This window comes from Cryptomeria japonica, chromosome 6, assembly GCF_030272615.1.
Source record: "Cryptomeria japonica chromosome 6, Sugi_1.0, whole genome shotgun sequence".
Taxonomy (NCBI): domain Eukaryota; kingdom Viridiplantae; phylum Streptophyta; class Pinopsida; order Cupressales; family Cupressaceae; genus Cryptomeria; species Cryptomeria japonica.
The window spans coordinates 323,023,904-323,036,516 of NC_081410.1; the positions used below are offsets into that span (position 1 = coordinate 323,023,904).

The 12,613-nt window shown below is 36.1% G+C and overlaps 1 protein-coding gene across 2 annotated transcripts in view; it reads right to left on the bottom strand.

Moving 5' to 3' along the window:
- Positions 1–12,201, bottom strand: part of LOC131044045 (aspartic proteinase oryzasin-1) — a 79,827-nt gene extending 67,626 nt beyond the window's left edge. Inside the window, exons 1-2 of one of the 2 annotated variants that reach the window (XM_057977319.2) lie at positions 12,128–12,201; positions 11,585–11,932 (exon numbers count right to left, since the gene is read on the bottom strand). In XM_057977319.2, the coding sequence (XP_057833302.1) occupies positions 11,585–11,911 (327 nt within the window). In that variant the 5' untranslated portion in view covers positions 11,912–11,932; positions 12,128–12,201. Of the gene's footprint in view, positions 1–11,584; positions 12,086–12,127 lie in introns of those variants that run through there. The other variant, XM_057977312.2, reaches the window with a different exon arrangement.
- Positions 12,202–12,613: the final 412 nt, after the last annotated feature.

The following is a 12,613-nucleotide window of genomic DNA, read 5'->3' on the forward strand; positions in this document are numbered from 1 at the left end:
CATGGTGTGGATCGTTAGTATTCTCATTTCAGGTTCTCATGTACATGATTTGTTTCAAATGCACAGTTCAATTGTGCATGTGTTAGATGATATGTATGGCAACTTATCTTGCGCAATTTTGGGAAGCAAACATTTTCAATCTTCATAGTTGCTTCCACTTGATGTTCATGTTCTTGCGACACTTGATATTCCTGTCAGTTGTGTTGTTGATGGTGTTGCAAGAATTGGTTAGTGATAACAAGGACATTACATAGGTCCTCACTTGGGATCCAGGTGGGGGAGCTTACTTTTAAACGAGATTGCTTGGGGACAAGCAATTTCAGGAGGGGCGGACTGTAATGTCCCCATTTTAGCAAACATGGATTTCGGATGATTAGTCTATCATTCTGACCCTTGTAGACTAATAATTGTGGATAGGGGGTCTTTTGAGGCAGAGGCTTGGTTAATGGGGGTTATTGTCTTCCCTGAAATTTAGTACGTTCCAGTTTGGTCTTCGTTTGGCTCAGATTAGACTTTGTTTGGGCTCAGTTTCATATACTTACTATTTATAGTAAGTCAAGAGATGATCGAGAGGGACCCTTTCTATTTTTGGTAAGTCAGTGGGTTGGACAAAGGATAAAATGGTCAACTCCTCGATGCAGACAAAATGAAGAAATATTGATTAATCATGGATTTATGCCTATTTGATTATTAATAAAGTGATAGCTTTATTAATAAATTTTATTATGAGGCCATTTAATTGTATGTTATAAGTTATTATTATTTCATAAAGAAAGGGTCATTTTCATCATTAAAGAGGGGCCAAATTATTAATTAATTATTTGGCACATAACCCAAAGTCTATTCATTTATGAGCAAATGAAATAATATTTCATTTAAATGATTAAATGTGCCTTTTTGGGAGAGGTTCGAACTTCTTATGGAGAATATATAAGCATGAAAAAAGAGAAGTTTGATTATTATGTTAAGCATCTATTTTCTTTGAACTTGGTTTGGGAGAAGAGACTGAGGGTTTCATGCTTTGAACAACCATTGGAGAACGGAAAATCTTCAATGTTGCAGCCATTTGAGTTGGTGAAATATCCAGTGAATTTGGCATTCAAGAGAGATTCATTCAGGAGTTCTAATTGGACTTTATTGGTGAAGTTTCGTGGACATTCCGAGTAGATCCAAAGGGGTTTTCAACTGGCAGATCGAGATTATTGTGTTGGTGATTTTCTTTAGTCATTAGCTTGCTTCTTTAAGCTATACAGTTGCTGCAAAAAGTTTGTCGTATACCCTCATTGCTGGGTGCACCTGTATGGTGTGATTTCTGTTTAGAAGGCACAATAAAATCAAAGGAAATCATCTCTGGCAAGATGATGGAGACTTCTAGTTGCCCGACCTGCATGAGATGACTTCCACTTCATGGCAAAAAGTCTGATCAGCTGAGAACACTTCCACTTGGTGCTGAAAATCTTGACCAAGCACGTAGCACTTCTAGGTGAGGGTCAAAAGCCTGACCACCTTAAATGCCACTTCTAGTAGAGGCCTAAAAGCCTGACCTTCCTTGACCAGTCCCACTTCACCCCAAAATTCATGACTATGACTGATTTTCCCTTAATTTGGCGGTGAAAATACATCATCACCGGTGTTTTATCAGGTAAAAGAGGGAGTTTAACGAAAAGCAGAAGTGATTAATGTCAATAACCTGAAGAGATCGGCACTTCCATTACACATGAAGAGGTCCGATCATACTTACTGTCAGTGACCCCTCAAATCCCTGACCATCATGCTCACTTCTAGTAGCCACTCAAATCCCCCATCACAAGTCATGATATACTTGACCTCCCAAAAGGTCCAGTCACATTCCTTGCTGGCTGAAATCCCAAAATCAGACCTGAAAAAGTGAACTCTCGGACTGAAAGTATGAGCAATCAGAATTCAAAATATCAGTTAATCAGACCTTGAAATGTGAAAATCAGAGATCAAACAAAGGGAATTCATTTCTAGATTTAAAGAATGACATTGTTCTCTTCTATATCTTGATCAAGGTGTGTTTTCTTTTCAAGTTATGGAAGTGAGGGAGGAGGAACTTCACCATTTGATGGAGATTAAGACATGCAAGAGATCATCTTATGGTGTTCAAGTTCAAGGAAGTGGATACTAAAAAAGGACAACAATGTGAAGATGGACAACATTCACATTTCAAGGTACTTAAGGATGAGAGAAGGCAATGAGGACTTTGCAACATTGAGAAGATTAAGTATCCAAGATAGGGTGCTTCACAACATCAAATTTGCCAAGGTGTGGAGGATTGACACATCAGCATCAACATGCTCAAAGCAAAGACAAGGAACATTGTAACCTTGCAAGAGAGAGGCATCACAACCTTAAGCAATGCAGAGGACAAGATCAACAACATCATGGAGATTTCAAGGATTGCTCTACAGTGATGCCATTGGATGAAAGATGAAGAAGATAGCGAAGAGCAATAATGAAGGTGAAGGTGCTAAAAGGAGGGAATTTCACAAGTACCTTGAATTTCCTTTAGAAATCCAAGAAAATGTTGCCAATATACCAAGAATAATCCAAGACAGAGGCTTTGGGTGAAGGTGATCAAGTCAGAGAGATGATGCAATTTGGGAATATCTCCCACCACCACCTCAATCACCTCAGGTGCTTGGAAATGTTGAGTATCAAGAGATATTGCATGAATCACAAACTCTTGTGATGAGTTATGATGGGAAGTAAGTTAAGGTGGCGCCCAGTCATCACCAACTCACCTTCATTCATCATTTCAAGTCAAGGTGTCTAGATTGAATGTACCTAACTCATCTAACGAGGTGGATACCTACCACTTGTGGGCACAAAGTTTGATGTACCTACCCTTATCATCTATTGGTCAAAATTTAAAGGACATGCATCCTATTTTTTATAATTTTACCATTGGTCAAGCATTAAAAACTATGTAATGGGTGTAACAAACCCTAATTAGGGTTTCATCTCATAATCTTGGCCATTGATTTGAGAATCAATCTGAGTCATTCATTGTAAAGAGCTATCTACATAAGGCTCAATTTTCTCATTTGTAAAGGTTAATAGTTCAGTAATAATCAATACTCAATAATTAGATAGCAGCTAGAGTTGAGTAGGAGAAAAGGAGATTGTTGCTAAGACTTTGTTGCAAGAAGCATGTTAATTTCATCGAAGATATAGCAAACTTCATGTGTTAATTCAACATTTTGTATGGTCTCTACTTCTCATTTATTTTCATATTGGTTAGATGGATGGAAGCTATTATGGACCATATATTCTTATGTTCATACTACTAGTGTTTCGCTGATTGTGAAATATCTTACGTGGTCAACAAATCTCTCTTCATGAGATTAACTTCATTTGCTACTCACTCATTGATATGCATTGCATTGATGGTGTCAATGTCATTGGTGGTAATTTAAACATCATTTTTCTCTCCCTAGAAGATCACACTAAACTTTGTAGAGTTGTTGCTTTGCATGGTCTAGTTGAATTTCACTAATTCATTCATAGTCTCTTACATTCTAGGATTATATTAGCTTCTTAAACCCTATCTCTTTTATCTTTTGTTTTAAAGTCAAGTAAATTCCACGTTCCAGTGGCATTCAAGCATTCAAGTATCAATATAAATCTTGTTGTGACCTTTTTCACACATCGCCCCATTGCAAATGGGGACCCTCCCTTTTTCCTACTTTCTAGGGTTTTTGTTAGAGCCTCGCAACCTTCCGGCATCAGTATTGCCAAAGTTTGTCAGTTTTGAATGGTCTAAATTTTGAAAGTCATGAATCAGTTTGTCAAGCAATGGTTAGAACAGAGTCTAGATGTCTTCTATGTGTCTAGAAAGTCCGAAGGACGAAGATTGCAATTGATTTGGGTCAATTTGGACAACTTTCTATTTTTGGAAAGTTTTTTCTTTTGCTTTTCCTATTTTTTAGGAAGTTTCATTTTTGGCATTTTAAGCGTGATCCTCGAAATGGCTATTTTTAGAAAGTTTTTCCTATTTTTTAGGGATGCTTGTTTTTTCTATTTTTGGAAAGGGATCTAGGGTTTGCACTATTGTCTCTGAGTTAAATTGAAAATGATCACAAATTCCTCCAAAATTCAAGTTTTGTTTGAAAAAGCCAAATTCCTAAATTTTAGAGATCTTGATGAATTCAGTGGATGATTGAAGTAGGGTTTTCAAATTTCAAGGCAATCCGAGGAGTATTGTTCAAGTTATGAAGATTCAAAGTTTTGATCTCATGGTGCGTGGATTTCTTGAAGTCCGCCCTTCTTGGTTCTTGAAATTCATGAAGTCCGCCTCGGAGGTGATAGCAATGGGTCATGAAGTTGAGAAAGTTCGCCTTTGTCTACGTGAAAGGTGCCTAAGATGATCTAACTCCGCCCTCACCATGGTGCAAGGAAGTGATAAAGTCCGCCCAAGGGTATGAAGGTAGCATGAGAAAGGTTCCTAAATATCATGAAGTCCGCGTTAGGGTATGAAGCAATGTGGCATGAAGTAAGTGAAGTCCACCCTCCTAAGATCATGAATGTGACACAAGGAAGTCCTCCCTCCTTGGTCACATAAAGAACAAAGTCTGCCTTCATGAAGCTTAAGATCAGTAAAGTTCGCCATGAGTTTTGGTGCACAAAGTTGGTAAAGTCTGCCCACTATGCATTGAGTGGTGCATGAAATGAGAGAAGTCTGCCCTAGGAGGGGGACATATGAAGTGCACATTGGAAGTGAAGTACGCTCAAATGAAGAAGAATGACATGTTAGAAAGGAAAGAACCAAGGAAATCCACTTTGAGGAGAGAGAAATTTGGTTAAGGTTAAGGTGCACACATCTCTCAAAGTCTACCTTAAAAATTAAGTCTAAGTGCATGACTTCTAGGAAATCCGCCCAGCATTATGTTAGATGGTGCACAAGTTGTGCAAAGTCCGCCCTACCTCTGATTGCAAATGGAAACAAGTTAAGACAAGTCCGCCCAAGTAAAGAGAATAAGATCAGTCAAAGATACTTGCCAAATTGGAGGAAAAGAGAGTGATATCAACAAGATTTGAAGATGAAGTTCGAACTAGGATAGAAATAGAAGTTTTTTTTAAAAGGAGAATATTGCAGATTTGGTTCGAATTATGAACTGAAAACTGAATTAGAAACTTGCATTTGTGAAACAAGATGAAGGATTCGAACTTGATAGAGATGACAAGTCAATTGAAGACCAAATTAGAAACATTCTTTGCAGATTCGAAGAACTGAGGATGAAATAGAAACAAATTTTAAGATGATTTCTGAGTTTCTAATTAAGAATTCGAACTCTTATACAAATACCTTGTGCATGCCTCATTTATTCATTTGAAGTTCGAACTTGGAAGAGAAAGACACAAGGAGGAGAAGATTTTAAGAGTTTTTGTACAGATTTCAAGAGGATTTCAAAGGTTTTCAAGAGCATTTTAAAGACATTCCAAGTGCAGATTCAAAATTTTCTGAGATTCTAAAGGTGACAAGGGTATTCAAGGTAGATTTATTGAGTTTTCAACCTTGTTTTCAAATTTTGGATGGATTTTTCAGGGACTTTGTTTGATTTTCACATATTTTCCAGGATTCAAATCTGATTTCAACATTTATTTCATAGATTTTGGGACTAAGTTGTTCATTTTCAGAGTAATCAAAGACAAATTTCACTCCCAAACCTTCAAATCAGATTGAGTTTTCAAGGGTTTCTAAAATTTCTAAGTGTTCACAGCTTGTTAAAGGCTAAAAGTTCTGAGGAATTGAAGAATCAGAGCACACTCTGCCATCAAACCATTGAAATTCACACTCAAAATGAGGATTCTAACTTAATTTCTTTTGGTTTTGCAGGTTTTGGATGAGAGTTAAGGTGGGATCATCAAATGGAGTTTCAAGCCAAATTCAGAATTGAAGACAAGTCCACGAGCAAGGTTCATCCGAGCATAAAGATGGCCAAAATTTGGCTAATTTATGAGAAATACTTCATAGGGGAATTCTTCTCCAAATTCGAGGCACTTCAAAGAATCTCAAGGCATCAAGAAAGAAAAGTCCTTGGACTTGATGAAAAAAACTTCAAACTTCTTGAGGAATTTCATCCATAATACCAGACCTATGGAAGTGATCATGACAACTTCTAGAGGGATTTCATCTCCTAAAGAATCAAAGACAAGCTCCCAATCAGAATCAGATGGCGACAAGAAGAATCAAATTTCCATACTTAGACAATTTCTTCACACAAATTGGAGAATTCAGGGAAGACATCCAACACGCTGAAGTGGCACCTCGTCGTCTTCCAACCAATCAGATTGTTCCAAGTCAACATGTCTAGGGCACACTTCACAATGCAACAACCTTCTATTTTTATTGTCGGTTCATATTTAGCAAGAAGGACAAGTGTCCCAAATGTAATTTTCTCATTGGTCAAGGGGTAGTTAATTTTAGGAAACCCTAATTAGGGTTTTGATCTTTCAATCTGGGCCCTCGATCGTTGTTTGATCTCTACCATTCAAAATTTTTAGACTCCTATATAAGGTTGCCTCCTCTCATTTGGAGAGTGTGAGGTTTTTGAAATATTGTTGCAAGAAGGTCATTTTTAGATAATACATTACTTGTGTTCTTTCTCTTAAGGCCTTGTAATCTCTTTTATCTGAATGATTAGCGAGGTTTTCAACTTCCTCAGCACAATAGTTTAGATTTTATTCCATGTATGTTAGATGAATGCAAGATTTGATAAGTATTGATTTGTGGTGAATCTTCGCTCATACTTTTGATGAACAGATGATTTTTGTTCATTATGTAAAGTTAGTCTGAGCTTTTCTTTGTGTATATTTAACTTTCGATCATAAACACATCCCTAGAAGATTGCATCCGCTTTGTGTAGTTGTCCTAAGCGAGGCGAAGCAAAGTGTGGTTTATTGAGTTCACCAAATCAATACCGTCTCTTGAATTCCTAGGAATAGATTAGAACTTCTAAACCCTTGTCTCCTTTTTAGTTTTCATGATCCAAGTCCCAAATGATAGAGCTTCATTGTCTAAACCTTCATTGTGAATTGAACGATTCAAGCATAAGTCTCTTTGTGTATTACCAACATATCACAATGCCCATTTGAGCTTATCCACACGTCAAGACCTAACAAAAGAAACCTTGGAATCACCATATGATCTTCTAGCAATCTTAGCATAAGTGGTGATTTTTCAAGAGAGGATAAATTATCTTTGGTTACTTTATTCTAATGTTCAGTATATGATAAAATGTACACCAACAAGGCCCCCTTGTGATTCCAGCAATATCACATCATACACACTGAGTCTATCCAAGAGCACGCCAACACCTGACATTCGGAACCTTGGAGTCATCCCATTTGATCACACAGTTTAGCACTTGGGAGGATTTTGTTCAAGAGAGGATAGGATACTTAGTATTTTATTTTGTGTTGCATAGTGCATAAGAACTCATCAACATGGACCAATTTAGAAATACGTTTTTATTATAAAATATTTCCTCAACAAATTTGTTTCTATGAGTGTAAACACTCTTTGATGATTATGACAACATTCTAAACCTGTTACATTGCCTATGATAGATCATTGTGTATTTACATATGAATTTGTGCAGTTCATTGATTGATTAGTAAGTATGTAAAGTTGAATAATAACACATATTGATACATTTAAATGCTTAGATCAATTGTTGTTTGGCATTCTCCCTTGCAATTACTTTCTTGTTAGTTGTGACTATGTCCCCCTGGATTGGCACTAGTATCCCATGTACTTACTCAAGTCACTCAAGATCAAAACAAATTATTGAAGACCCTTCTTCTAGTTCTAATTTAAGTTTGTGCAGTTCATGATAAGATTGTATACAAGGAATAGTGTTTATCAATTTCTATGAATAATGTATCTTGCCTTCACACCCAATATTCATTGCCATGGTGTTCAATCGGCTATATAGAGGTAATAAAATAACTCGTTGCTCTTGTGCTCAATGACAAATCTTTGGAGTTGTATCAACAATAAGGGTTAATTGTCATCCCAAATTATCTTTTATTACACAAGTGTTTAGGAACACCCTCTTGAGTTTAAGCCGATCTCAAAGTATAGGAAAGAGAACCCACTCTTGTTGAGTTGGCATTGTTCTATTGATGAACCCTTTTCACTCACCTAATGACAACCCTGGCCTCGTGAGTGAAATTTAGTTCTAAGAAGTGGAGCAACGGTTTTGGGACCCAACATATACAATTGACTTTAATCTAAAAATATATTTCAAAGGTTATTCTCTACTCTTGAATCACAAAACAGACTTTCATCTCCCTCATACTAGCTTAATTTAACTCAAATAAATGTTCAAGTGAGCCAATTGAAATGAGATCAATTGTTGTCCCTTATAAATCATAGTTTGTTCCTTGTCTATTTAGGTTGGGTGAAGTAGAAAATAATAATGCCTTTGCAGATACAAATATCATTGAAAGTCACAACAGTTCACTTTGGATATTGAGTCTTAACCAAAGTAGCATCTTACACCCACAATTTCACGTTATAATGGCTTAAATATCTCACAGCTCAACACATGCTTATTTCATCATATTTGTTAGACATATTTAAGTCGATATCCTCCACTTTATTGGATATTTAGTAAATAACTTCAGAACAGCAATAGAATGAAGATAGAGCAGTAATCTCAAGATTAACCCATCTGGAAATTAGAAGGGTGAATTTGAGGGTCTTCCACATTGTTACGGACAATAAATGTGGCAAACAAGAAACTATTTAGCTACAAAAGGGTATGAAGGGTATGATTAAAGATCGGTTATGTTTCCTCCTTGACTGCTGTAATTTACGATGACACATTTTACAAATATAAGTGATGTGGAATATCGACTTTTCTTCTTTTGTTCCTAAAATCCAGTACCCAGCATTTTTTAAATGACCAAATTACACCCTAATATAAGAAAACAAAAAGCTTCACCACATACAAGAAGAAGTGTCTTGGAAATCTGTAATCAGATAATCCAGTTTTTGAAGGCTGAGAAAAATTAAATTTATTACCAAACTAAAAGTATGTTACAGTACAATTGGTTAAAGAACGAAAAATCAACATTTTTATACATGTAAACAATCGGTTGGAAATCTTACTGGGAAACAACCTTTTTCTTTTCCTAATTCTGTATGAGTGGCCTAATCTTATTTCAGTAACTATTCAATAAAAACAGATAGATGTGTTGTATTGGGATGCTGGAGTGCTTATTGTTGACACAACGTAAGTTTGGAGTTATCCAATAGTTGTGGCATCTCGAGATAAAGCCAGGTGAATTTTTGAAGGGCCACTATATTAGATGGGGCTAGTTACAATCCCAAAAACACAGAAGGAAAAGGCATGATATCAAAACTCAAGGTTCAGGCACACTTCGTTTGAATGGAATAGTTGCATACATGCAATACCAGATTTCATATTCGTTAAAAACGCCATATTTACATGCTTGTAGGGAGCTGGGTGTGTAACGTTACATTGCTCACAGATAACCTTTGAGAACATAGACCTACGTGTCCATTGTTAACTTGGATGAAATTCTTTTTCTGAAAATATAAAAATGAGGTTTGTGTCAACTGTCAAGAAGTTTTTCAAGCATTAAAGGTTTTCCCTAGTGGCAAGAGCCTAGCAACAAGCAAAAGTTCAATTCCAGTGTCTGATGTAACCCATCCTGCACGAGCTGATGAATCTCTATCAGGGGAAAAGGCACGTGGATTCGTTATGTTGAGAGTCGTAGTATATTTCAGAATCTTTCTTGATCATACTGGTAACTTCACAATCTTATTCATCGTAGGCATGTTTGCAAAATACATTTTCAGAAAATTCATTCAGGTCTTTGTAGTCTTATTCACAGTAGCTTGTTTGCAAAAAAATCTTGAGAAAATTCAATCCGGTGGAGGGATTTTTAAAATCAAATTGTTTAAATCAAATATTCTTCATGGGTGTGGTTCCATGTGGCCCGTACGTTTCTAATTTCGGTTTGAATATTTAGCTCTAATTAATAAAAACAAAAAATTCCAAGATATGCTTTAATTAAGGTAAGAGATAGATTGCATCGCCCACTCAGAGGAGGAGGAGAGAACATAGGGGAAAAGTTTTTACTTCAATTTGGAGGGTGTGCTTCTATTGTAATATTGATTCAGGTGGATCTAGAAAAACCTAAAAACATCAGAGTCTCAAAATCTCACTAAAATGACATCATTGTGTAGGGCTCGCTGACACGGTTCTAACACAACTTGAACGGGCTCAAGAGGAGTCCGTATGTAGAAGTTATGACCAGTCAAAGTTTTGGTCAAAATGATGATGTGGCATCACCAAAATGTGACACTTGGCAGGACACATGGCATATGATATGGCAAGAGTAGTGAGTTGGCACAAATATGGATTAAACCATAATTATTAAAAGAAAAAAATATATGGTTTAAAATAAATAAATTAAGGAGGATTTGGTGGGATTTAATCCCTTAACCCATGCCTTAAAATCCTCTTGCCTTACTATTCTTTATGATAAAAGGAAAATCCCTCCTTTACATAAATCTTTAAATAAAACTTAATTCTCCTAAACATAAAGTTATATAAGCCCATTTTATTAGGAGAATATTAGAGGCTATTTAAATGGCTTTCAAAAGATTTTAAAATCTCCTTCCCCTATTAATAAGGGGATTAAAAAACCTTATTTAGTACAAAAATAAATTCTCAAATGTAAAAGCAAGGATAACCTCCATAAAGGGCTAAATAGCATATTGTTTTAAAACAAATTGGGAGGTTAATGTTAAACGAGATTTATTGTATTTGTTAAGAGGAGATTTTTCAAGATTTTATATGTAAAAATGGAGAGATAAGGTGATTTTGCAAAATCAATTGGTTTTATATCAATTTGAGCAATTTTCTTGTATAAAAGGGGGTAGTGTAGGATGGAAAATTCGTGAAGTGGTGATAACTTGGGAGAATTTTCATGCTTTTGATAGTGGAGAATTCTTGGAGAAGAAATACAAGGTGTTGATTATTACACCAAAAATTGTAAAGGAGAGAGATTGTGAGAAATTCTTATGCAAGGTTTGAAGCTTGAGAATTGCAAGAAGATATTTTCAAGTGCTTGGCAATCTTAATAAAGCGGTCCAACATTGAGAAGCGGACCTGGGGACGTAGTCCTAATTAGACGAACTCCGTTATCAATCTGTGTTTGATCCTTCTTCTCTTTTGTCTTCTAATTCTCTTTTATTTGTTTCCATTTTGATTTCTTCTTTAAGTTATTAATTATCATTATTAAGTTTTGGAAAGGATTAAAGTGAACTTAGCTTTTGTAATTTCAACGGTTAAAAAACATAACCACGCAATTCTGTTTGCGATTGAGATAAATCTGTAATTTAAATTAAGCACAATTTTATTTAGCCTTAATTACAGATCAAATAAGAAATTTTTCTTATGAATGCATGATATGAAGAGGAAGAGGTATAAGAAAAATACATGGTAAGAGGATATATTATGGTGGCCTTACTTTGTCACAGAGTGAAAAATAATAAATCTCCAACAAAATGAGGACTCACCGAGAATGTGCATTTGGAGGAAGGTACCCAGAGATTGGAGCTCCCAGTGTCAAATATAACAGTAAAAGTTTGAGGGGGGGTGCCAATGCTGATTTGTCCATAGTATTGAGCGTCCATATAATTCTTAAGACCCACATAAGTACCTCCACCTCCTACTTGAGGCAAACCGCAGGAACTTGCATCTTGGCTGCTTGCAATCCTTGAAGACTCTAAACTCTTTCTGTCCAATCCCTTCTTTGTCAATCCAACTCTAACCACTTCACTGTGAACATTTGGAAAAAACACCACACACACAAGCAGACAACGCACAAGAAGCTGCCTTCCCATGATAGAGAATTGCCCAATTTTCTGAAAGAAACACATACACCATAAAACTTTTAAGGAAAATTATCAGACTCGAAATTCAAATTGCACAAATCCCTGGACTTATGAACATCGATTATCACCGAAAAAACAAATAAGCACGCTGAACAAACTTGACGACATTCTCAGAAAATAAGCTAGCAAGGGAAGAGAGATTTAAAAGGGTCGAAGTAGTCTTACAAAGTTAGGCTATGAAACGCCGTCGATAGTTGGAGCAAGCTGTGAAGGACGCATTTGGTTAGTTGGTAAAAACTACTTAATTAAAAGCTGGCAACACCAGACTTGTACGTAAAACTATTCTTTTTTCTTGCATTGCGCACACGTCACGAATCCTATGCTTATGCGTGCGCTCTTTTGAGTTTGGTATGGTAGACAATATTATATTATAAAATAATAGCAGTAGCAGGTGTGTAAGCCAAGAAATGCAGTTGAGTGTAAGCTACCCACCCAATTCTCGTTCGATGCTTGATATCGCACGCATAGCTTTACAAGGGAAATAAACCAACTCTTCCCTGCCTCTGCTATGTTACAATGCTTACAAATGATATTGGTGTTAAATAAGGTTGTCTATTTTTTTTTCATTTTACTTACGTATTTATTCCAACAAATTTAAAGATTAGTTTTAAAGAAGTTAAGGATGGGAAGTTTAGCATGTTTCAGCATGGT